This window comes from Lonchura striata, chromosome 1, assembly GCF_046129695.1.
Source record: "Lonchura striata isolate bLonStr1 chromosome 1, bLonStr1.mat, whole genome shotgun sequence".
NCBI lineage: Eukaryota > Metazoa > Chordata > Aves > Passeriformes > Estrildidae > Lonchura > Lonchura striata.
In genome coordinates, this window is record NC_134603.1 from 136,455,587 (window position 1) to 136,482,946 (window position 27,360).

At 38.4% G+C, this 27,360-nt stretch overlaps 1 protein-coding gene across 1 annotated transcript in view; it reads right to left on the minus strand.

Moving 5' to 3' along the window:
- Positions 1-27,360, minus strand: part of CUBN (cubilin) — a 141,967-nt gene that overhangs the window by 90,489 nt on the left and 24,118 nt on the right. The window contains exons 18-27 of the mRNA XM_077781257.1: positions 26,629-26,785; positions 25,675-25,853; positions 25,045-25,207; positions 24,583-24,799; positions 23,440-23,570; positions 15,128-15,314; positions 11,383-11,543; positions 10,679-10,860; positions 9,749-9,905; positions 7,069-7,256 (exon numbers count right to left, since the gene is read on the minus strand). Of these exons, the coding sequence (XP_077637383.1) occupies positions 7,069-7,256; positions 9,749-9,905; positions 10,679-10,860; positions 11,383-11,543; positions 15,128-15,314; positions 23,440-23,570; positions 24,583-24,799; positions 25,045-25,207; positions 25,675-25,853; positions 26,629-26,785 (1,722 nt within the window). The remainder of the gene's footprint in view (positions 1-7,068; positions 7,257-9,748; positions 9,906-10,678; positions 10,861-11,382; positions 11,544-15,127; positions 15,315-23,439; positions 23,571-24,582; positions 24,800-25,044; positions 25,208-25,674; positions 25,854-26,628; positions 26,786-27,360) is intronic.

The window sequence follows — 27,360 nt, forward strand, 5'->3', positions numbered from 1 at the left end:
CATTCTAAATCTCCAAAGCTCTACCAGAGAGGCACCTCCTCCTAATCCCCATGCTGTGGTGGACAGAATCCAGATGGGTCCCTAAAGTGTCTCTGCAGCTTTTGCTGACCAAGGGACTGCCTGGGGATCCACGCCTTTGAGGCAGTGGGATCACATTCCTGGTGATGAGGCTGTTGCTATTTTGGTAGAGTGACTGCTGTCCTCAAAGCAGAAACTAAGGCGGTTCCTCAGCAGCGAGAATCCACTCATGGTGGGGGGAACAGGACTGCTTTTGAGCTTGGACAATAATATTTCCAAAGTTACTCTTCAGTGAAAATCTGTGTGAAAAGTTGCCTATGAAGGGAGGAGCTGTGCCTAAAGGGGTGGAGAAGTGTGCCTGCTCTGAAAAATCCAGCGCAGTTTGCAGCACTGCTGACTTGTGCCCAGGGCTGTGCTTCGCCAGCCCAGATGAACTGTAAGGGGAGGGAATATCACACTGACACCACAAACGGCCAGAGAGGGTAGGAGGGGCTCTGGGAATCCCCCCTTTTTGAGAAAATTTGCATCATGCATATCTATGGACACTAGGGAGAGTGGCAGCTTGGTCTCAGCAAATGGAGATAGAAAAAAAGGGGGGAAAAGCCTCTTAGGCTTTCAGGCTGGCTTGTGGGAACAGTGCAGTGGGTGCACATGATCTTCCCCAAAGTCCAAGGTGTTTTTTTCTGAGCTGTCTGGGGTCTGCCCTTTGATGAGGGGAAGCTTTGGCTGATTTAAATGGAGTTTCTCCAGCCACAATGTAACTTTTTTGTTGCCATGCCTGTGCCGGGTGTTATAAGCAGACAGATCTCACGTATAATGGCCAGACTTTCCAGCAAAATCTAGAATAAAGAAAAAGGACAAAGGAAACAAGAATCCAGCTACAACTAGATGAGCCCCAAATACTCTTTATGCAACAAGGGCTGTGCACACTATCATCATGTGGTGGTATTTCACAGGCATTTCATTGTACCATGTGTTTTTTCTGAAGGAACAGGCTAAGTCACATTGCTATTAGCTGTCAGGGTGTGGAAAATGCCAAGTCCATGAAGGTCTGATTCATTCTGTGCATCCAAAAGAGTCTGTGCTGGCTTTACTCATGCTTCTTGTCATCTGAGGTTTCTGCAGGCACCAGGCAACCCTGTCATCACTACAGATTTAACTGTTGTGAGGAGTCAGGGGTTTTGTGTGCGCTTGTAATTTTGCTTCTACGTAACCTTTCAAACAGCAAAGCCAAAGTGTACTTTGATTCTGGCAATGCAGGCAATTAGAAAAACAAAAAATCTGAGCTGGTCTTGTTTAGGGTGGACAGCTTTTTGGCCTGACACTCTCCTTTTAAACATCCAGATCTCTCATTGAAAATCAGTGTATGGGCTAAGATTTTGTTATATACCAATGGTGAAGCCTGGCACCATTGGTATATTACAAATATATGTATTGGCACATGTGGAGAATTGTCACTTTTATCCTTACAGTCTTACTCTGAAGGACTTCTTGTGGAGGCCCATAACCCCCCGAAGGAAGTCAGGGATGTGCTATTGTGCTGCCAGCTCTCATGATAATATGTTAATGGATACCATGGCAGTGTGGCCAGCAGGCTGTGATTTGATGTCTGGGTACAGGACCTGGGTGGGTATATTTCATACATCATCTGCTTCTCCAGGGAGATGTACTACCAGTGACATTTTGTAAATCAATGCATGGCCATAAGAAAAGCCATTCCCTGTGCTTGAAGAATTCCTGAAGCACTTTAGAAAGACACACTCATAAATAAAATGTAATAATGGTAATATAGTTTAAGCATATTTACTAATTGCAAGAGGGAGTAAAACTAGAAACAGGGTAAGATATTTTTATGTTAAGCTAATAAAAAAAAAGAGGATGGCCAGATGAGTGTGAGCAACAATTATCTAATGCAGTATTCCCAGATGGAGAAAAAGGATATTATTGTACATCCCTGGAATGCTACTGTGGTTTAAAAAAGGGAGGGGGGGCATGGGGGAAACATATCCTGCTACTACCAAAAGGAAATTAAACCATTCTCAGGAGCAGATGCCATATTAATTACTGTATTCATTCAATAATATTTCTCATATAATTGTGCAATATATTTTAACCACTTTGAGCCCAGTTGCTGAAAGAGTTTGGGCTGCTTAAGCACACTGACAGTAAGCAAGCAAGGCGGTGCTCTGGTCCAAAGTGGAACTCTGCCCTGGCCTGCAGCAGAAGAAAGGCATTTATTTTTATTAGACAGTTGTTTGCCCTCATAGGATATTCTTTTGTATTAACCCAGCAGATGCACAGAAAAAAGGGGTGTAACTTTGACAGAGAGCTCTGAAACTTGTCTTGCTGTCTGACACAATTTTACTATCTGCTTATCAGACATCTTGCAAAAGGTGGGGCAAGGTCTGCCCTTATCCTGGTTCTGGCCAGGACAGGGTTAATTTATTTGCAGTAGGTGGGAGGGGGCATAGCCAGGACAGAGGGGTTGTTCTGTACCACCTCACTTAGTTGCCAGGGGCAGGGAACAGGGCCAGGAAGAAGAGGCTCATTCTGGCCTAGAAAACCTGGCAGAGGGAGAGCTGTCTGGTATTGTCTGTTACAGTTTGGGGTCTATTTTTGCCTGTATGAAAAATTTCTTATACTCTCTGTCATTAATATGGTTGCTGATACTGTTAATTTTCTTATGTCTTTTATTGATCTTTGCCTTTTGTGCCTCCCATTGGAGGGGGGAAGGGGAGCAGTGCATGGCTTTTGTGGGAGTACTAAATTGGAGAATATCATACCTAATCCTGTAATTAATAAAAGTAGATGCTAAACAGGATGTCAAAGGATGGTAGTACTTTCTCAGCAGACAAACATAGAAGGACATTGTCACTGAAAGAATGATCAGTGGTTTTCAAATAATATTTTTTCTTATATAAGGAAGGAGCATATGTCAGTTCTACAGTAGGACTCTGATCTTCAAGGCAAAAACATTATATTCTTCCTACTTTGCCTTCCCAGAGATTGTGTTCTGCCATACCAAATAAGAAGGTAATTCATCATTAAGGATGGGGACTTAAATATATGCTTGTTCAGCTAATAAGGTGATGAATGTAGAGGAAAGTGACATTTCTATGTCATTGCCTGCAATATCTCACTACTTACAGCCCCATGACTCCTCTAGAAAGACTAATGTCAGGTTATTTAGCCAAGGCACAGCAAGCAATATAAGGTAAAGACCATCCAATCTAATTATAGTTAGTGTAGCATCACCAGCAGATGTTCTGCTATTTGGTATGTCTTGTATCTTATTATTGTCACTTCTGTACATATCTTTATCAGAAGCAATTAATATCATATTCTTGCAACTTCACTGCAAAACTCCTTCCAAAATGTCACACATCCTATGAGTATTACTATTGATGAGCCAACATCCTCTGACAGGACATGAAACACTGCACAGTGCTCACTTGTTTGGTAAGTGCTCCTATGAGATCCATCCTAGAGACTGACATAATAAAAAATTGCAGTTTTGCTTCCCTCCCACATTGCCCCTTCTCAGTTTCTGGCACCTACATACAGAGGCAGAGAATTGCCCCAAAGTCAGAGGAACAGAGTTTTTTCCTTCCCACTTGACACAGGTATAAATAGTTGCATATGCTAAAGTGGTGGAGATGCAGGTCCTGCCCAGACCAGACTAAGCTGGAGTCACCCAATGCTCCCTGCAGAAAGAGAATGCTGCTCACCAGGAGTAACACCTGCCAGCTGGTGGAATGGTGGCCTAGCTGACAAGAAGCCTCCCATGATCAAAGGAGAAAAGGAAATAGGTAACACAATACACAGTTGACTTCTCATTGTACAGATGTGACTGAATTTCAGTCTAGAAGAACCATGCATTGTATTTGTACTTGTACTCACTGGACAGCTGACTATATTTTTCCTGCCCTTAATGTGAAACAGTTATTTGCTCTATGGCATGATAGTATCTTTGGTAACTGAAAATCACTAGGAATACCCATGTGTAGAAATTTTTGGTTTTGACATTACACATATAACTTCTGACTCACATGTGGACTAAGCTAGGGAGAAAATAGCTATTTAACTGTGTATATCTGACTGAATTAGTCATGAGGCAAAATGCTCTTTTTATGTGGGTTTGGGTCAGAGTGTCAGTCATAATTAAACACAAAGCTGAAGAACAGGCCCTTTTCCAGTATAAAGACTGGGACCAAAAGCATTTTGTTTAGCAAGCAAGGTTCAGCAGTACTCAGGAAAACAGCTTGCTCAGTCTAGCTGTCCCCACCCCATGAAGCACTTTGATTTTTCCTTCAGAATTCAGCAAGATTTAAAAAAAAAAAAATAGAGCTTTAGTTTGAGATTATAAAAATATGTTCACATGTCCATAAATCTATTTCTCATGCTAACTTTTAAAGATGGCTTTACTACTTATGGGGTTTTTTTGCAACTGCCCTTTCTTAACAGAAGTTTTCTAAGGCAGGTCATGCCTCTGCCATAACATCTCTGCAACATTTAGTCTTGCTCTTGCATCATATACCACTTTACCTTACTCCTTCTGCCACTACAGCTGTGATCATCAGCTAATCCAACCTAACAGCTAACTCTTGTCCTTCCTGTCCCCAGCCTCCCAGCAAGTAGGAGGAAACATTGTCACCTAGACTGCCATTTGCTAGCTGCCATGGAGCAGCATGCTGCTACTGTCAGAGCTGCCACAGAGCTAAGAAGACAAAGAGAGTGTTGCTATCTGCTGCAAGTGCCTGAGGTGGGAGAGCTGCTGCCACAAACCCAAAACAAGACAGGGGAAGGGACCCTTAAAAGCTCCCAGGGAAAAGAACATTTGATCAGCATCAGTGGCCACTGTGGTTCATGAGCATAGATACATGGAAAGTGTCTGAGCAGCAGGTTCCCATTTCCTTCAAGAAAATGGTGAGAGGCTCTGGTGTGTGGTCCCTGCTACACCTACTTAGACTACAGTGAACAGGTTTATGTCTCTGTTATACTCAGAGAGAGCATCAGATCTTTCCCCTCTCAGACCTCACTGAAAAAAAGGGATCTCAAAACTGACATGTGGCAGAAAAGTAATTTATTTTAGCTGAATGGCTATGAGGTTTCTTTTAATTTTCCTGTTTTTCCTATTTGCAGCAGTGTCAGACTCCACATGGATTTCAAACAGAAAAGTCCCAATATCTGCAGGCTGCTTCAAAAGTGAACTGTATGCTTGTTTCAGATTATTCCCCCTTTCCCCTACACCACAGCACATTCCCAGCCTTGCCAATACGTTCCCCTTTCGCAAGATGCAGGGTGGGAACAAACACTATTCAATTCCCTGGCTGGTTCAACCTCCTTCTCTTTTTACACTATGGCACATATTTGTGCAGCATGCAACAACCAAATGAGAACATCTTTTCCAAGTGGTATTTCTTAATGGCATTTGGAGAAAGACTTGTAAGTAACATGAATTGTGAATAAAAGCCTCCTTAACACACTTCCATGACTTTATTTTCCCCTTGTTTTTTTTTTTTTTTTTAATACCTCTTTTAGTCTGTATTTTCTTTGATTGAAAGCACTGAAAAATTGTTAAGCAAAGAGTGCTCCTGTCTCCTTACTCTCTCCAATATGTTTTATTTCTGTTCTTTTAAGTGCCTTGGATCAGGTCCTTGCTCCTGGCACTATTCCTCCACCCCTGACTTATGTCCACAATAGTGAATCTGGCAAGTTTCTTGCTCCTCACAGGCTGGCTACTGTGTGCAGGGTTCCTGCTTTCCATGGGTCAAGGCTTTAGGCATCTTGAGACTAACACTGGCTTTTCCCCTTGGCTCCAATGTTTCTTTTTCAGCCTCCTCACAAAAACAAACCAGGGCTTAATAGTTAGTTCTCAATACAGTGCTTCCTTGTTTATTTTCTTCACATGTCTATTCTTTTCATTCCTAGTCACAAAGACAAAAAAGCTGGAAGAACATCACTTTTGCCAACTTACTACCAATTTTGAGCTGTGAAAGCTGCCATAGTAACAAGGTAAAGGGAGTGAGGTAGGACATCTACAAGGAACAGGTTAGGCCATCAACTGGTCTGTTGTTGAACCTTCTGCAATACCTGGTGTAAATATCCCTAGAAATACAGGTACTATTCCATAGTCCTATCCCTGGCTGCAAGTTGTCTTCTCTAAGATTTCTCTAAATTTCAGTTCCTCTTGTGCAAAAACCTAAGTAGAGCACAGGGGCTGTATGCTGGCATCCTGTACAAGGGTGAGATCTGAAGGATGAATTAGTCCAGCAAAATAGCAGAATTGTAGCCAGGAGATTATAATCCACAGTATAGAGTGATCATGACTACCCTCTATATTCTACAGTACTAAGTACCAAATTGAGAGAAAGTAACTTTTCAGTTTTCCTAGAAAATTTTGAGAAAACTTCTTTTTATCCTTGAAATATTTTTTTGAGGAAATTAAAATTAAGGGTACTTGGCTTTAGATTAACTCTATGGTTTCATTTGCCTAAAAATATCACTTTTTTTTTTTGTGGGCACATTCATTTTCTTTTAGTCCCTTTAAAGATACAGATGAAATATGTAAAGAATAAACAAGAGATACAGGAACACTCCCTTTAAAAATGTAGACATTTATCAAAGTTTTTGAACATTCCTCATTCCTTCTCAGATAAAAACAAGAGGAAAATAACTGAATTCACTGTCGTTTTGCAATCCATTTACTAATCTCAGGATTCCCCCTTCTTTGCATGAAGCTGGAATCACAACATCTCACTTTTCCCATAAAAGCCAGTGCATCTAACCTAAGGTGGAAATCAGACTGTAGCAACCCAGGCACCTGCAGAGTAATTCCTCCTCTCAGAGGCATACACCTCTCTTGAGGCAGCAATGCTTCACTCCCTACTGATCACTGAGGAAACAGAGTTAAATAGTTTGGATTTATCACTTGAGCTTTAATGGTTAAATTTAGATAAGATAAATTTTCCCTTGCTCTTCTGCAATCTTTTTATTTTTCTGTATTGTTAAAGACTTGATTTTTCTTGTTTCTAGAATCTGGGCACATACCTTCAAGAAGTCACGATCGCAGTCAGATCCATCTTCTAAATCAAAGGCTGTGAAGCTATAGTTCAGAGTGTTCCCCTTGGTGGTTTGGATAGTCCAGTTGCAGTGCTCATTTAATGGGTAATTATTTGGATAATTTAAACTTTCCAATATGCCATGGCTATGATTAACAGTCAGCACTTCATGGCAAACTGAAAAAAAAAAAAAGTGGTAATAGATTGTTTTTCTTCAATGTTGTTAATCCAATATCTCAAAAATTACTAATTGAAGTTACTGATAGCATTACAACATGAGAAATATTTTTTATATTTTTTTTCAGATTAGAGAAGCCATGCAGAAAGAGAATGGTGACCTCTTGAAGAACATACTGTATATGTTTCAACCAAAACTCTAGCTATTCAATCTCGCATCTTTCAGCATTATTATGACCTTCTTTTCTGACACTTGCAGACCCACCAGTACATATTTTTGAACATACATATTTTTGGGCAGTCTTCTTTAAGTCTAAATACACGCGTATTCATGAAACACATTTTCTTTTTATTTTTTTTAACTAACCATAGAAATGTATCTTGTAATTTGAAACAATCTGGGGAGCTGCTCAACAAATATTGACAAATAGACAAAAGTGATTTATTTCTGCTAACTAGGAAAAAATTATGATCCCTAGCTAAAACAACTAATGGAAAGTACACTACTAGTATTGGGCTTTCTAGCCCCAGGAAGAGAATGTGATAATTAAATTTTTTTAAAAGGAGCCATAATTTTCCTTTTGAGACATTCAATAGCATCCTAGCATAAGAACGGGACACTCACCTCGGATAATAAGAGCTTTCCTTGAAGTGTAGAGAAAATGAAAATAAACTAAACTAGATAAAGAACACTATTACAATTATGGCATTAGGTCAGTGAGTCTCATTTTCCTGTATCTACCTTTCCCTAAAAACAAAAAATATCATTGTGGGCAATCCCTTGCCTGGAGAGAGCACATAAAGTGTATTGGGAGCAGAGCAGTGTAATTAAGGCACAGGGAAGTGGGCAGGAGGCAGGGAGCAGACCAGTCTGTTTGGTTTGTGCAGTAAATCTGCAGTGTTTGAACAGCAGAAATAGCTGAGATTCACTTGTATATCTGTTCTATTGTCTGTCACCACAGAGAGTACACCTACCTCCTGCACTTTTTTTATTATATCCAAGTGATTTAAAGGTCTGTGCTTTCAGTATTTCAAAATGCTTGGGACACAGCTGAAGGTCAGGATCAGGTGGAGTAGAGTGGAGCTTGTCTGCAAAGCTACTCTGAAGCATATGACTTTTTGAAAGGGCAGGACAAAGAGCAGAAAATGGGTTTTGAAGAATGCAAGACAGGTAAAATCTGCTACCCCCAGCCATCAGGAGTTTATTAGAAACACATCAGGCACAAAGGTGCCTTTGAATAATAACTTCATGTTTTCTTTTGCAACATTTTCCAATTAATCATTAAATTTCTTTCATGTACATGCAAATGTATCTGGTATCTAAGCTTCCTTATTTTACAACATACTGCCTACATAATTTTAGCTTTTGGGCAAGCCATTAAAAGCTTTCTCTGATGCATCTTCAGGAATTAAATATGAATGTAAATCACATTATCTGATAGCTCAGGTTCTATATCTGAGTGCTTTGAAAGTGCTCTTTCTGTTTAATTAATGAAAGGCAGGGGGAACCTTTTCTAATATATCCTCTTGACATTGCAGTCTGAAAAGTACATGGCAGTGATATCTGTAAGGAATGAGCCAAGGCTTCCTCCCTCTTCTAATTACTGCATGTGTCACGCATGGATGAATAGCTCTGGTTTTTGTAACCCATTTACTATTGTCCAAACCCAGGACAACTTCACATCTATAAACCTACAACAATCTTTGTTGCTTGGGCATGTCATATTTAGAGGACACAAAGATGCTTGCAAATCACTTTGTATGTGATGAAATTACACATTTTCCAACATGCATTTAACCGTAAAAAAATGTAAAGTGTATAAAGAGAAAAGTAAACACCAGGCCTATATTCATATTATGACTGGGAAAAAATAACTTTGTCATGTGTCTTCTTGTATTTTTCTCCAAATGCTATTATTCTGATATTTCTGGGGTAGTGCTATTTTACAAAAACATGTTTGCAAGAAAAGTATTACCCTTACCACAAGATATTAATAAATGAAGCTTTTTAGAATGTTCCCGATAGGCTAAATTATCCCAAGCACCCACAATAATGCAGTCTGGCTGACAGAAATTCAATTATCCTTTGTCATCCTTCTTCAAAAGCAGCTCTAAGATCAGAGAATCTTGCCATACCTGCCTTCTATTTTAAAAAGTCAGGAGCCTGAAGGAGCAGAAGAGCAAGAACAGTCAAATCTACCCTGTTATGGACTTCCAGCACTTGTTATTCTGAGTAAATCTGGAGTGGTAAGCACTACTGGTGCAGGTAATAGAAATAGAACCACCTTACTAGCTTTCCTCTAAGGAGGAGAATATCTCCATCACAGGGCAGATAATTTTTAGGTCTCTGTAACTGTACCAGAATAGAAAATCTGGGTTGTTGGTATGCTCTGTAGATTTTACTGTGCAAATAAATATGTAAGATCATGGGCTGCAAGCAGACATGATCAGACAACATGAGCTGTAGAAACATTTCCTCTTCCTTTACTTACCCTGTTTGTATTTGGCTAAGAAACCTCCACCTTGCAGACTGTTGTCTGTCCTTAGTTTTATGTACACGCTGTCTCCACTGGAATGGATGGTTTGTGGTATCTGATCCCCACAAAATTTACCTAGCTGTTTAGCATTGCTGCTGTTGCCATCATATATCTAAAAAAAAAAAAAAAAAACCAAAAACAAAACCAAAAAAATACAAAAAAAAAAAAAAAAAAAAAAACAAAACAAAACTGAAAAGATAATAAACCTGATGACATCACTATTCTGATCAATTCCCCCTGACAAATGTCTACTTTGGGAAATGTTACTGGGTATACAAGAGGTTAAATTCCACTTCTGTTCAGAGGAAGCCTGGCAGGCATTTCAGAAACAAGCAAAAACAGGAAGCTAGTAACTGAATACTAGTGGGTTTTTAGGGGCTTAGTCACCAAGAGGGGAACACTGCACTCAATTCCAATTTCATTAGAAATATTCAAATAATTTATGCAACAATTCAAATATGAAAATTGGTATTAACAATATGGTTATTGACAACATTGTCCTTTGTTCCATGTAATTTACTAAGAAAGCATACCAAGGTCTTGGTTCAAAACACAGAAATTTAAAAGATACAGACAGATTCTTGTTTCTGTCTACCAAATTCTTTCTATCTAGACATAAGTCCTTTTCTTACCACCAGCTAGGCAGACACTGCTGCCTTGCCTCTCATGGCTCTGTGAGATGAAGAGCCATGAGAGGCAAGGATTTCTTTTCTGTGGTAAAAAAGAAAGCCCAAGGATCAGGAAATATCTTTGTTCTTAACAACAAGGAGCTTTCCTATGCTGAGTCTGTTCACTTAGAACCCGTTTAAAACCAAGGCCCTGTGTTTTTCCTGCCTTTGTACTCAGCATACTCATCTGCTGAGCAAAGGGTCCCAGGGCACCTACCGCAAGGTAATCAAAGCTGCACTTCTGGTGATGCTCTAGATGGAACTGCTCAAACTGGATTTCAAATGGACTTCCTCGGTTCCCTTTGAGCAGCCAGTAGCACTCTGAATTGTGGTAATATGGCATAGGGTAGTTGGGAGACATGAGGATGCCAGAAGCTGCTATGAAAGTCCCACCACAACCTGAAAATAGCAGAGAAAGCAAAGCAACATTTTACAACTAGAGGAGGGGAGAATTAAACCAGGCATGCATGATTCTTACTACTGACTTCCTTCACATGCCCTGAACATCTTCAGTAATGCCCCAAAAATCTGCATCCAGCCATTAATGTTGTTAGCAGAAGACAGCCCATAGCAAATAGAAGTATTACCTATCTAATTTGAAGGGTGCTTCTGATAGACAAGTATTAGAAATTAGAAACCTCTTCATTATATTCTTAATTATTGCTTTCTTAAACATAAGAGGAAATTTGAGCTACTTTATATCTAGGGAATAGTATGCTCTTTTCTCTGGTAAAAAAGAAAGCCCAAAGATCAGGAAATATCTTTGTTCTTAACAACATGCATACATGTCACCATATAATTAGCAGACAGACTTTAGAATATTTGATACAGAAAAAATGAGGGGGAAAAGGTGAGAAATTAAATACAAAGATCAAAAATAAGATGTGTAAAATAGTTCTATACTTCATGCAGTCATTTTACCTGCTGAGGTGCCATCCCACTCTGCTGAAAATCCCTTTCTTGTGCCAAACACATCACTTACAAACTTTATCCACAGCTTGTTACCATGAGAGATTATAACAGGAGGCAGGTCTGTACCACAGTATTTTCCAAGAGGAGGAGAAGTTTCATAGCCTCCATCTCTAGAATGGTAAAGAAGAAAAAGAGAGATACCATGAGAAATGCTAGCAAATCAAAAAATCTTGTGATTCTTTCAGGCCTAGGAAAGATCCTGGCTCTTCAACAGAAATACTGCCACCAAATAGCAAAGTCTTGCTACTTGCAGTAGTAAGCCCTGCCACAACCACCTGCTTGCCACAACCACATCACTCTCTCATCTCAGCAGCCTGAGTGTGTCAACACAATGACAAGCTTGAGAAGTGTCTCAGGTAGACTTGATTCTCTATATTCCACAAGGTGACAATCATTGGGGCAACCAAAGGTAAACTTTGAAATAGTAATTTGATCACTCCTCACTCTTTAGCCTGACGCAAACCTAGATGAGCTGACTTATTTAAAAAAACATGTTTATTTGCCACCTTACAAATGGGAATTCATTCCTGAATTCATTTCACTGATGTGATGCATATTTTGAAATATTTTTTTAGTCTTCAGAATCGGTTCTACAACTACTTATTTTCCTGTTTTAAAATTAAGTAATATTTCCAGTAACATTTTTTCATACTGTAGTCAGGATTCACAACTAATTTTCTGATTTGCCTTCTGCACATGCCTTATGGGAATAAAAAAGAGAGTGACAACCTGTTTATCAATTGCTTCCTGACCTTGTCTTTAAGCACATTCATACTACAATCAACTTACAGATCAGTAGGACAATAACAGATAATTTATACCTGCATATGGTATGATCTCCCTATGATGCTTTTTAAGTGGAAAGTAATACTTTCAATTGCATATTCACAGGTTTACAGCTGCTTTTGAGAAAAATTTCTACTTTGCCTTTGCAACTCTGTTTTCTTGTCATCCTCCTAGCTTAAACTGCTTGCTGCTGTCTCATGTTACTGGCTGTTGAAGAAGTGTGCCAGAACCTCCCCTCACTTGCTTCTTGGCCTCTGCAGCTGTGGTGAGATGAACGATTTTCTTAGTTGACTGAATGCAGTTTATCAGAGGACATCTCAGGACAAGAAACGAGAGTGGCACTTCACCTAAGACCTGTGTAGCTACCCCATTTAACAGTATCAGGTTTGAAGAGGCATTCTAAAAATCCAATTATGGCAGTAGCAATGTGCTGAGTTGCACTTAGAACGTTCTGTCCATATCTTAACCTGTTTAACACTGCTGAACTATTCACAGTGAAAACTGAGTTAGATTTATGCTATAAATAAATATTTTATGTTCCTAAGCTGAAAAAGTGAAAAAAAAAATCACTTTTGTGTCACCCCAAATTAAAGTGTTAATTGTTAAAATAAAGTTAGATTGAATTTTATCTCAGACTGTTTTTCTAAAAAGAAAAAAAGAATTAAATGCTTTACTTAGAAAATATTGAGAAAGCTTTTCAGATTTTCATAACTTTCTCAAGTTGGTATGTACAGCTGAAAAAACCCGGCTAATTTAGATGGAATTCAGAATCTCAATACTTTAACTTTAGCAAGCAGATTTTTTATTGGTTTTAAAAAGAAGATACAATTTACCAAGGAACAACCCATACAGAATATCTGGTTTAATGTTCAGGATGAGCTTTATTGTGGTGCTCAGTGAGGTAATGGAAACTCTTAGCATGCTCAGACTGCAAAACCACACTGCATTCTTCAGATATGGTTCACCCAGAGGGCTGGCTCATGAGAACAAGAATGGGTGCACCATCACTGCAAATTGCAAATCCATCTGCAGCCACGCAGCAGAAAGGATGTGCACTTGGTGCTGCTGTACTGTGAGCAGGCAACCTTCCTAAATATTCCTCTCTTCTATTTGTCTCTGTCCTGTAAAATCTCCTAGAAATCACTAGGTTAGTATCCTAAGTTTAATGGTGATGCCAGTATAGAAAAATATAGCAGATTATTTTCATGCTCCTCTTGTTATCTTCTAGAGTAGCTGCTGTCTAAAGACTCTAAATATAAAACAGAATATGAAATAGAATATAGAATATAGACTATAGCATGAACACAGAATATAAAATATAGAATATAGAATATACAATATACAACAGTTTGGGTTGGAAGGGACATTTAAAGGTCATCTATGCTACCCAACTCTGAAAGGAACAGGGACATTTTCAAATAGATCAGGTTGCTCAGAACCTCACCCAACCTGACCTTGAACATTTCCAGGGATGGGGCATCAGTTACTTCTGTAGGCAACCTGTACCAGTGCCTTACTACCCTCATTGTAAAAAGTTTGTTATGAATAATCCAAGCTCTCTCAGCCTGTTTTCACATGAGAGTGCTCCAGCCCTCTGATTGTCATGTTCCTCCTTTGAACTTGCTCCAAGAGGTCTCTGTCCTTATGCTGGGGACCCCGGAGCTGGATGCAGCATTCCAGGTGGGGTTTCTCTCACCAAGGCAGAGCAGAGGGGCAGAATCACCTCCCTTGGTCTGTTGCCTGTGCTGCTTTTGGTGCAGCCTAGGATACAGCTGCCTTTCTGGGCTGCAAGGGCACATTGCCATATCATCTGATTTTTCATCCACCACCTCACCTCTCCCCTGGGCTGCTCTTGATCTGTTCACTCCCCAGCCTGTATTGATATAGAGAGCTGCTCCAGACCAGGAGCAGGACCTTGTATTTGGCCTTGTTGAACTTCATAAAGTTCACATGGGCCAATTGGTCAAGCTTATCCAGGTCCCTCTGGATGGCATTGTGTCCTTCAGGTGTGTCAGCTGCACCACTCAGCTTGATGTCACCTGCAAACTTGCTGAGGGTGCACTTGATCCCATTATCTATGTCATTGATGGAGATATTAAATAACTCTGATCCCAGAACAGACCCCTGAGGGATCACTTGTCAGAGAACTCATAGGCACATCAAGCCATTGACCACTACTCTCTGGATGTGACAATTCAATCAATTCCTCATCTTCCAAGCCATCCACCCATCCAATCTATCTCTCTCCAACTTAGTGAGAAGAATGTTGTGGGGGACTGTGTCAAAAGCTTTACAGAAGTCTACACAGATGACATCTATAGTTTCTCATTAATCCACTGATTAGTCATTACATCACAGAAGGCCACTGGGTTGGTCAAGAATGCCCTTGGTGAAATCATGCTGGCTGTCTCCTGTCTTCCACGTGCCTTAGCAGAGCTTTGGGAGGATCTGTTCCATGTCATTCCCAGGCACTGAGGTGAGGCAGACAGGTCAGTAATTCCCAGGTCCTCTTTTCTACCCTTTTTAAGAATGAGTACAATGTTTCCCCATTTCCAGTCACCTGGAACTTCACCGGACTGCCACGACTTTACAAATATCATGGAGAATAGGTCACAAAACAGACAATAAAACTCCTTGTTTCTGCACTAAGGAAAACAACCCAAATACAGTGCATGAGAACACAGTCCACACACTCCACTTGCTCTCACAACTGGAATTTATCAAGTGGGAAAGCTGACAACAGAGCAGGATGAGAGGAGGAAAATGTAGCCTTTAAAGCTCTCTGGTAAGTCCATTTCTCACACTGTGCAACAAGGTGTATAGTTAAGAATAAAGATTCTGAACATGCTTAAGTGGGTTTGGACAATATACAATCAGTCCTAAGGACAGGAGAAATAATTAGCCTTACCTGATTTCTACATAATCCTCAGTGCAGCGTTTGTTCCCTTCCAAGGTGAAGTCGGTGAAGTTCAGCACGATGTGTCTGTTTATTCCCACTGTGATGGTGTAGGTGCACTCAGTCCGGACAGGGTAGTTATTGGGGTAGTTTGGAGATGTTAGCGTGCCAGTGTCAGAAGTGTAGTTGTGCGAGCAAACTTCAAAAAGAAAAGAAACAAAGATAAATTAATATCATATGTCTGCTAAATTAACAGGAAATTTCTATTTTCAACAGGCAGAGGAGCAAACATCCTGTGCTCCTGTGCATTATAACTCTTCTTGGACAGATCTTACTGCTGAATGTCAACAGTATAAACTAAGACCAGAATCCAGCTGTTTCATGGGATTTCTTACATTTGAGTTGATTTGTTCAGTTTTTACCAGAACACTGTGTCTGTAATAAATAGGCAACATAGAAGCAGTTTCACCTGCCTAGATGGCTTTGTCCTAAAAGCCCAAGTAAGCAGAGAATGGAAACTAAAAGGGATGTCTTGCTGAACACAAAAGGCAGGATTCCTGAATTTCTGAAAAGCAGTGGTGATGGAAACTAAATATAGTTTCAAGCTATGAGGAGAAGCTACATCATTTTCAACTATTCTCCATGGTCAAACCTGTTAGAGAGGATTTTATATCTAAATTTCTTTCCCTATTTTCTGGGCTATAAGAGACAGTAAGTTAGAAAGTGGTATAATCCCTAGAATTTGAGGACACAAGAGTTTTACTTAAGGTCTTACATTTGAATGTTTAAATGAACTACTTTTTTTTTTTTTGTGAGCAATGTATGAGCTGAGAAGAAAAAATAGTGTGAACTAATGCTGAGGTAGAATCTATGCAATAATTAAAAAGAAGCTCTTTACAAAGCATGGACATAAAGTCTAAAAATAAAAATATTTGCTTAAAATAGTATGAAATTTTGTTTGGAAAGAAGAATTGTTGTCTATTAGATGATCACAGTCAATGAGTAAAGTTTGGGCTATGGCTACAAAAAGGGCAAGAAGAAATGTGAACTGCGCCAGGTGTCTTCAGGCAAAACAGGAAATCCTGATGCCACTGCACAAGGCAATGATAACATGTCACCTGTAAAAAGGTGGATAACCATGGGCACTGATGTTCTGAAAATCAAACGAGAACAAATAGGACGGATTGTGGAGATACTAGGAAATTAGTAGATTGGTAGGCAAGAGACACTAGAAGAGCTTAACTTGTTTGGCTTAGCAAGTGCAGATAAACATCAAGAAGCATGAAGAAAGGAAAAATAGAACACATTCTCAGTGACAGGACTAATTCAGACGTACAGATTTGTAGAATTTTTATCAGGAATTAAATTTCTAGAGCAATGATCCAATCAGTATAACAGATGTAGAAAGGAGAAAACATTCCACTGGTTCTTAAGATACAGTTTGATTAATTTAAGGACAGGTCCACATTACGTAGCTTTAAACAAACAAACAAACAAAAAAAACCACAAAAACAAAAAAACTAAACAAACAAACAAAAAAAAGACAGGGAGAAAAAAAGGGGGAGTGACATTAAATTGCGGACTGGATTTGGTGACCCTGTGGATTCATTCTGGTCCTCCACTTCCCTATTTCAGGTCCTACAGGTTGCAAATATAAGAAATTAAATAGTTCCTATCAAATAGACAGGTTTAGACTAATTATAAATATTACTAAGATAGCAAGTAAAAGAATCATTTAAGCTGGTTGCCACAGATCTCTGAGATCTGCTTTCTAACACAGCACAGCTTCAGTGTAGCAATGTTTATGCTTAACTCTTTAATTGCATAACAATTTAGGGGGAAGGGATGGAGTTACACTTCAGACCCTTCGTGTCTAAGGTAGGTCATTTCCATGTCTGTTCTCTAGTCATTCTAACTACTAAAACATTATTATTTGTAATAGTGTTTGTTTGCATTCTGGGTCATCTGGAGGGTCTCTGTTGCAAACATTTTCTGTGGGATAAATACTCCCAAAGCTAGCTTCCAGACTCATGTTCCTAATGCATCATGGAGAGAACAGAGAAACAGGACGCAGGAAAAGGTTAATAATTTTCTGCCATTGGCTTGTGCTTTGGTATTGACAAATCCAAAAGGTTTCCTGCACTAGTTTACCTAAAATCATTATCTATGAAAGTCTTAATCTAGAATTTTAGTAATTTATGTGTTCCATCACCAATATGCTTTAATGCATGCATAGAACAAACAGCTTAGTCCTGGTCACTATAAGAGCTTTGTGCTGCTTTGTAAATTCCTATAATGACCTGGCTGTGCTCCCATGGTGTTTTGTGATATGTAGGGCTTATCATCAAACCCCAGATTCTCAAATCATATGTTTTCTTGAGAATGCTGATTGAAGGATTAGAAATCTGTCTTAGAAATGTGACCCAAGTTTTCCTAACAGACCACTACAGAAAAAAGCAGTAAAAAATTAAAAAGAAAATGTGTGTATATTTATTAGGTTACTTATTTTTAACTAATTATTTCCTCCTGCTTTTAGAGGGATAGGTGTCTGACTTGTGATCTGTAATCTGTAATCTGATTTGTAATCTTAGTGATTAGAGCTCTTGCAATAGTGCTATTACTTACTCTCTCAGAGATGGAGACAAAGAATACCAACTTTCAACCTGTAGAATATTAAAACTGGTGTAGTAGATAAGGACTCTTATAGTAAACTTAACACTACAGAAGCCAATTTTTTTTAATGAGCCCTTTCAATAATTTCCACAGAATTGTCCAGGTTCCCTCCTCACCAAAGTTTTTCTTCCTGGGAGGAACACAGACAGAAACTTATATCCCAAGTGTGCTGTTTTAAACTGCTTTATATTTTCCTTAACAATCTTCTTTATGAGCTAAGGGATAATAAATACAGAAGATGGAACAGTGACTGCCTTATAAATGTTAGACTTCTGGCTACAGTGAAATAAATCCAAGTATAGATGGAGTATGCTGGCTGCTATGAGGATTTAGAAAAGCACAGATGAACCCATGTTTTATGACAGCCAACTGTTTTTCTGGTAACTGGATTAATTCATGGTGTTCTACTGTCAGCAGGAGAGCTGGCATTCCCCTTCAGCACTCACCTCACAAACAACATTTGGGGGTGTGCTTGGGCAATAACAAACCCTTCTGTGAACACCTAGCAAAGTTAGCGAGGAAAAAAAGTACTTTGACTCCTTTGCCAAAGTTCAGAATGCAGTCTAATAGTATATGTGATTATTATATGTCTGGAAAAAAACTTGAATTCAGTTTAGTTGGAAGACACTTATTACAGCTCGTGAAAAACAGGAGGCAATTGTTGAGGACAATCACACATCGTGCTTTGCCCAGTGTATGAGGTTTTGAAAGCTATTCAATCTGCCCTCTGATTTTACTACAGAATATGCTAGCTTTTCTGGAAAAAATGCCATAAATGTCAGTACGCTACTGTAATAGCCAATAGCAGAGAAAAATACCATCTTTTGTACTACTCATTCATGCAATCATGGAATCATGTATAATGTAGAAAATTATATCCAGTTTTTTCCCCTAAAGAGATACCAATCAGTTGCCACAATCCTAATCAATCAAAAATCAAGCAACAGTGCAGTAAGTAACATGGGATTTTTCTTTCAATCTCACTGTACCAAAGGAAGACTGGGATCCCTAAATATTCACTCTTTATGTAGTACCATGCTTGTTTAGGAAAAAAAAAAAGGAAGAAACTATCACAATAAGTATGTGCCTCTCTGCAGGCAATGTGAAAGCACATTGCACTTTAGGGCCTTCTGTTACTGCTGCTGGCAGATGCTAACAGGCTTGATTTTTAGCAAGGAGGCACACAAAGGTCTTTTGTGGCATGCTAGACCCAAACTCCCTCAAAATACTGGGTACAATGGTTCAAATAGAATCTCTGTCTGCCTTCTGCTGATTTACACCTAAACACACACACTGTGGAGTTGTACTGACATATTTTGGTTTTTATAGCAGACTAACACCCTGATCAACACTGCCAAGTTACAGCAGCCTAACAAGGCTGTTGGCACCTGACAACAGCCTGCCAACCAGCCAGCTGGCACCTGCCAAAAAGGCTCAACAGCCAGATGAGCCTTTTTCCTGAGACTCGGGGTGAGCTGAGCAGAAGCCCAAGACACATATAGGATATCAGCTTTATTTTCTGGCTTAGGTCAACCTCATTCAACCATTCTCTGCACACACCTATTTGTCAGACATTACTTTCTCATCATTGCTCATTCAGCTGAAGACCAAAGCCAGGAATCATACTCCTAACAATTATTGGGTTCAGTCAGGAAGATGGGAATGAAGATATCAACTTGTACTCAGCTGTCAAGGAAGAACACACACTTTCAGGAACACTTTTATGTTCATGGATTCACAGATGTTTTTCTTTCTCCTTATCCTTCTCAAACTCTGGCTTCTCCAAACATTGTAAGTAACATTGTAAGTAACATATAATCCACAATGAAGTTTTTTAAAACCAGATTACCTATCCTGATAAATAATATTCACAATTCAGGATGACAATGAGGAAAATTAGCCTTCACCAAAGCCAGAAGAACACCAGGAATAAAAAGTATACCAGGAAGGTAATCTGCCAAAAACCTTGTTATGCTTAACTTTTCCCATCAGAAAGACTGAAATGAAGCATCTCTAAATAAATAAAAAAAAAAACTTTAAAAACCCCAAGCAAACAGAAAACAAACCAAGAAAACATACTGCCTAAACCCCAATTCAAAGTAAAACAGATTAATTCTTACTTATTTGTGAAGAAGTTGAGAGGGAAACAAATAATAGCACTGACTCTACTACTAATCCTATGGGAAAACTGTGGTCTGTGTCTATCAAGACCCTGCACAAAAGTTCCAAGAAAGACTGAAGTCTTTCAAATACTTTGTTCAATATTTTTACATGGGTTATTTGTAATGTGTTCAGCCAAAACTGACAGAAGAAACTCCTAAAATCTACATAACACTTACATGGCTTTTGTGACATTCATCTATTTGGTAGCTGAGACCTGGACTCTTTGTAACAATCAAAATATTACCCTGTATTCTGTGTGACTTTCACTTTTAAATGACAGAAGGATGGCAAAGAACTAAGACTCCAAGGTACCTATAGTTGAAGTGGGTGATACACAGTTTAAAATGACTACCACGAGAGCATGTCTGACTGAAGGATTTCCATCTGTATTGCTTCTACATGAGCTATTCACAGCTACTAGCTGGCAGACTGCTAAAACAATTGTTTGCACTTTATGGGCCATGGCCATGGCTGCATCTTGTGGCATTCAGTTGGTTGTTTTTATTTTTTTTTTTTGTTTTGTTTTGTTTTTGACAGGAAATATGGCTTTGGCTTTTATTATTTTCAGGCTACTTTTCAAGTATTTAATATATCACAGATAAGTCATTCTAACAAAAATATTGTTTATCAAGATGCATGGAGAAGAAAATTAGTTCCATTGTGAATTTAAAAAAATTCACCCCTACATATCCTTCTTTTTTTTAATCCCAATTTATTTGGCAGGAGGAGGAGGGACAATCTTGTCTGTGTTTTCAATAGCTCATTCTCTCTGAAATAACTCCAGGCAAAAGACTATTGAAATGTGTAATATGAACCAGATCATCTTTGACAAGTTCTTATATTGGTTATGCTCTAGCTGGCTAAAAAAACACAACTGAAAAATATGAAGAATTCTTATTGCACAAGAAACATTAGAGCCATATTTTTTTAGCAGAAAAGAAGTCTAAATTAGCAGCAGATGTAAAGCAAAAAAGTCATAGTTTTAGTATATCTCTCAGACATTATTATGCTTAGCAATTTGCTACCTTAGTGTAACTGGATATACATGAGATGAATATCAGACCTAAACATCTCACAGTGGGAAAATTAAACTTTATATGATTGCAGGGAAGTGAGGAGTTGCTTCTCACAGGAAAATCCATATACACATATGTGTTTGCCTTCTCTCAGGCTACAGATATTTCAAAACAATTTATTCTTAATAAAAATGAATTTTAGCTCTCTGGTATTTATGAAAGTTTTATGGTACTGCTATACTTGCACTGGATCAAAAGAAACAAATCTTTGTAAAAAATCCAAATAATAGTTTCAACCGCTTTGTAAGTTTATTGCTCTCAGTTTCAGTAGCTATCTCCCACTCTGCCATATTTATACAAGCTGAAGTGGTTGAAATTAAAAAGCATTTATTCTAGTGATTGTTCCAAGAGTGAGCATATAATTCCAAGAAATTGATATTTAGTGCAGATTGGCTGAAGAGTAGTAAAGATATTTGAGTTCATTCTGGGAAAAGAAAATCTTAGGTGTTATATAGAATTTGGATTAAGATACTACATACCGCTCATCTCACATAAACACATTATATAGTTGTTAAAAGCATTGAAGAGAGAGCAGATGTGCATTTTTAAGGCATTGTTTGAAAACATTCCAGGGACAGCATTGATGCAGTTGGAACTCCACATGACACATATTGCAGTGCTTTGGATGAAAGATGAGAAAAGCCAATCACATGGTGGTGGTAAAAGAGGGGAATACCGAAGAGAGGAGGCAGAACTGTGAAACTGGACAGCTTCAAAATGACAGAAACAGATATGGTTACAACAAAGACAGAAATACAGATTAATGTTGAGTAAAGAATACTTAGATCTTGATGGACTCTGAAAAAAGTTGCTATAAGAATATTTAGGAAGGAATCAATCCACCCATGAAATAGTACTCTGAGGTCAGTTAAAAAGAAAAAAATACCAGATTGAAAAGCAACAATGATATTTACAGAAAGTTTAGTTTGCAGTTGCAAACAAAGGCTAAAAAAAAATCTTTTTAAGGATTGTAACATCAACATTTCTTTCTAGCAAGAATTCATATTTCAAACTACAGAGTTTTCCTGGAAAGATTTTTTAAAAGTAGAACTTCTTTTATTACCTATTACTTTCTAAGAAATAGAAATGTCCGCCTTGCAATAGTTCTCATTAAATCTTAATTGTTTGTACTGTTGTTTTGGTTTCAATGCCAGATAACTCAAATATAAATGAAGGCGGCTGAGAAAATGGTTTCTTTGAATTTGTAAGTTATCTTGCTGTGAATAAAACCACAGCAGCAAAATCTATAGGTCTCACCTATACACATGCTTGAGAGACAAAATAATAGCCCATTTTCCCAAATGCACCGCAACATGTCACCAAGAAAGCAAGTTAGGAATTGGAAAATTTGCTGCTTTAAAGCAGGTTGAATAAATTCAGGAATTAGGAAAAAATAAAGAAACTAAGAGCACACAATGAACAGCTGTTGGTTGTTTATGGCTGCTTAGATGCGTACTGTGAATTTCTGGTATTCATCTAACAAATCCCTTGTAGTCTGCACTCACACGCAGAAACCACATATAAACTGATTAGTGATGGATAACAAACATCCCAGCTACAAAAACTTTCTCCTTTTTACTTTTTTTTTCCCCTTGTGCCACTCTGCCTCTTCTGTGGTTTAGTTCTGCTAGGCAGACCCTGTTCCTCTGCCTTCCATAGCACTCAGTGCATGTCCAGTCATTTCTTGAACAAGTCCAGGGATGGTGACTCCACCACCTCCCTGGGCAGTCCATTCCAATGTTTAACCACCCTTTCTGTGAAAAAATTTCTCCTAATATCCAAAAAGAGAAGAGAACAGAGAGAATGAGCATTCTTCCTTTACCTCACTGAGGTAAGTGTTGACCCTTTAGAAAATACTTAAAGAAGGGATTTAATGCATAACAGGAGCCTTGGACTCTGGTGGAGACAGAAATGTTGCACTCTGTTGTAATTAAAATATCTATTGTGCTTTCAGGTTATTTTGCTGCTTTATCAAATTTCATCCTATTGACCTTTCTCTACCTACCATCAATATTTAACCTTACAGAGACTAAATAAAATTTTTATGACACTCAAGAGTCTCCCATTCACGTGAGTTGTCCATGATCACTAAGCTTCCTAGATCACCCATACTCAGTTCAGAATGGACAAAGAAAATTCAGAAAACACTTTTCCTAAATAATTCATGCAGTTCTGCCATGCCAGCTCTTACTGACTTTTTAAAGAAAGCAACAATACTGCTTACAGAAATTGCTTTCCGCTTTCCTAGGGAGTAAAAAAAGCTTTTGAATAAAGCAGAATGAATAAGAAGGAGTAGAAGAGGCACCAGCAAGTCTTCTGGCAACACAGAAAATGTTTCTGGTTCTTGTAGTGGTTATTTACAGTGACAGCTGAAAACATTTAATTTGCATAATGAACAGACTGACATATTACCTTTGGATGCATCCAGAGAGATATAATTAGCTGAGAAGCCTTCAGATGCAATGCTGTGATCTGTCATGAAGGACAACGTCATCATGTTGCCACCACTAGTGAGAGATGGTGGAATTGATCTTCCACAGTATCTGCAGCAAAAAGATACCTCAAATTGAATGGCAGTACTTTATAAAGCATCTGTATCACTGGAAGAGAATTCAGCTTTCCTGTGAAGTTTGAATAGTTACACATACACAATTGTCTCCTTTGGATGATAGAGACCCCAGGCAAATACCCTGTATCATGGGACTAAATAGCACACTACATGTACAAAGGTACAAATCTGAAGTGTGGCAATATCAGAGAAGAAACTCTGACTTACATAAAATTGTCAAATTCTTATTGAATTTATAATGTGCTGCACCTACAAAATACTCTGTTCTTTTGTAGGAGTCAGAGTGGCTGGCCAAACATTAAGATTGCAAAATGTTCTTCATTATGAGAGTAATTTGCTCCTTATTTTCCAAACACTGCCATGTCAGCCAACTATTTTACAGTCTATAGCTGCAGCTGAATACTGTTCCCAAGTAATTCAAATGTTCTTGAATTACAGGGCAGCAAGAAAACCTTGTGTATACACCAATTGGAGAAGTGAAATAAAAGAAAATATTCTTCCCTAAGATAAAATCAGGTATCAGAAGAAAATGAAAACTAAATCACATAAAATGCAGGTTGTGGTCTAGTTTTTGTAGATATTCAAATGTACAGTTTTTAAAGCAATCTTTCTTTCATTTCTGCAAGTCTTTAAAATCCTGTATTTTCTGGGCAAAGATATAGAAATGCTTTTCAATTTATTTTTCATAAATCAAAATGTTAATGGAGTGGGTCAAAGCTAGCTATTGAAATCTATCCTTAAAAGAGCTATCCTTTAGACACAACTTTGTTTCTCTCAATATATTACTTATTAAATGTGCTTCTCCTTCTATGGTCAAGTAGCAAGCTGCCTTTGCTATTCTAGCAGAGAAATTGCTGCTACTGTTTCTGTGATGAAAAGAAAATAATCTACACACCAAACTTAAGGAAGCAAATTGAATGTCAAGACGTACAGAACAGTGCTTTCTCCTCAGTAACACAGATCTGTAGGCTAATGGACATATTTACCTTCCCAATTTTTGCTCAGTACTGTTGTCATATATTTCAAGATAATCCTTTCTGCAACTATAATCAAATGCCAAGTTAAATGACGTGAACGTCAGGCGGATAAAGTAGCCGGGTTGAATGTTGATAATCCAGGTACAGTTAATCCCATGTGGGTACACATCTGGATAACCAGGACTTGTAATGGTTCCTGATGGTCCAGTGAAAGTCTCTCCACATACTGCAGAAATTTAAAACATCAGATTAAATTATACATTTATAAAAAAACAGACACTTATGAAATTGGTTATTTCTCTTAGTGAAATTTCATAGTCTTTCTTTCTTGACACATACTACATGGCAATTGATTCAGAATTTATCTCCGTCACACCATCCTAAAACTTGATTGACAGTTGTTTTCAGTTTGTGGGAAAATTTGGAAAGTCCCAACAATCTACATGCCTACTACAGCAAAACAATCCTTACCTGTATCTAATGGCCAGTACTGAGCTCTGAAACCGAGGTTGGTAAGTGAGGAAGCTCTGAATTTGATATAGAGATTGTTCCGTGTGGATTGCACTCTAGAGGGTACAGATGTACCACAGTATTTCTCCAAAAGAGGAGAGTCTCCGTTGTTGCCATCTCTGACCTGAAGAACAGTGTATTCAAAATATTCTATAGAATTTTTTTCTTACATTCAATATTAAGCATAAAGTAATTTATAAGAACTATATAAAAGAGATTCTTAAGAAGTCAACCCTACCCTTTCTTCATGTGGTTTCTACTACAGGCACATAAAATATAACCTTATGTCTATCAGAGCAGCAGAGAAAAGACAAGATCTTACACCCTCAGCAGTAAATGGCACAAAAACCTTCCAAACCAGGCCTATCTGTTTAAAGAAACCTGGTAGCTGTCTTTGATTATCAAAACAGTCATAACATCTTTGAAGAACCAAGAAAAGCTTTGGGATCCCACTATGAACCTGGAAAAGCTTTTGTGACTGCTGGAAGGAGTGCTTGCCTGTCAAGAACTTCCACTTTGGTGGAGATGAGTATTAGAAGGAACTTGCAGATACATAGCTGGTATTTATAGTGCACGTGTATTGCTCTTTACCTCGATGTAGTCCGAATCACAAGTGGTTGTATTTCGAATGTCAAAGTCGGTGAAGTTAAGAATCACTGCTTTGGTAGCTGGCTGGGAGATGATCCACTCACAGGTCTTTGGGTGAGAGGACATCCTGGGGTAATAAGGTGAATGGATTGTTCCTGCTCCAGACAAGGATCCTCCACAGGCTGCCAAGAGACACCAAGAATCAGTACTTATGATGGATGATTTCAGGGAATGCATCGTAATAATTATGTGATATATAACAAGTGACACTATGAAATTTGACGAAAATCAACTCTAAACTATCTTATTAAAGCAGCTACTACAGATCACACAAGTGAACATACCTAAAAGAAAAAATTGTATACCATGTGTAAGTATAGCATAATGATGCTTGTAAAGAAGACCAAATTGTACCCATGAAAACTAATGGATTCGACTAATTTGTTTCACAGACAACAGATAAGCTTGTTGGTGCTTAAGAACTTAAAGACAGGCAAAATGAATGTAAAAATATTTAGACAGACTTGATGCTATAACATCTTTGGTATTTCAACATCAAGTGATAAATCATTAGTACCATATCACAGAATCATTAATAACATATCACAGAGTATTCTATGTTGGAAGGGACTCACAAGGATTATCCAGTACAACTCTTAAATGAATGGCCCATATGAATATCAAACCCACAACCTTGCTGTTTTAGCACCATGCTCTAACCATCTGAGGTAATCTCAAGGTCAGAAGCAATAAACAGCATGTTTCCGAGCATGCTAGGAGTGCCTAAAAGCAAACCTACTGCAGATACCTTTTTAAATAAATAAATTGACTCTGTTATGTTCTTTCCTTTCTTTTGAAGTTTGTGTTTAACCTATTATGTGAATAATATATCATGGAAACAACTGAAAGTGTCCAAATTACAGTAAGTTCACTGTGCAAATGACCAGTTTCACTTACCAACTTGATAAATAGCCCTGAAGCTAGTTCTCTGCAGAGAAGCATCAGACTTGAATTTGATCCAGAGACTATTGCTGGTAGAAGTGATTGCAGACATGAGTGTATTATGACAGATTTTTTTAATAAGAGGAGACATCTCACTGTCACCATCTCTAACCTAGTCATCAAAAAAGAGGAAAGCGTTAGATCATAAAAGCACTGGGATCTGATATCCAGATAAAACTATAATCTCCCAAGAGCTTCAACATAACAAAAGGAGTAGCTGATTTACATATTTATGAGTGTGCCATTGTAACTGGCACAAGCACAGGACTTATAAGAGCTCAAAGGAACAATCAGACGATGAGCACAGAAGACACTAACACATGCTGCTGTCACAGGACATTAGGATTAAATTATCTTCTCTATGAACCATGGTTTTAGCACTATTTGGGCCTATGTTTCCAAAAGAGACACCTTTAATATGAGACAGGTAGGGTGCTCACAAGTGATAGCTGTCAAATTTTTGCTAGCACTAAAATCTGCTGGGGAAAGAAAATGGTATTTTTTATTTTCTTGCTCTGGCCATGAAGTTTCCAGTAATTTTTGTATGGGACTTCTCCAGAACAAGCATCTGTCACATCACACCCATACATCAATGCAGGCTGACAGCTCACTAACAGGAGATGCAACTCCAAGTCCCTAAAGCAGTAAAGAGGCACACTGACATCTTTTCACTCATTTAGCTGAAGA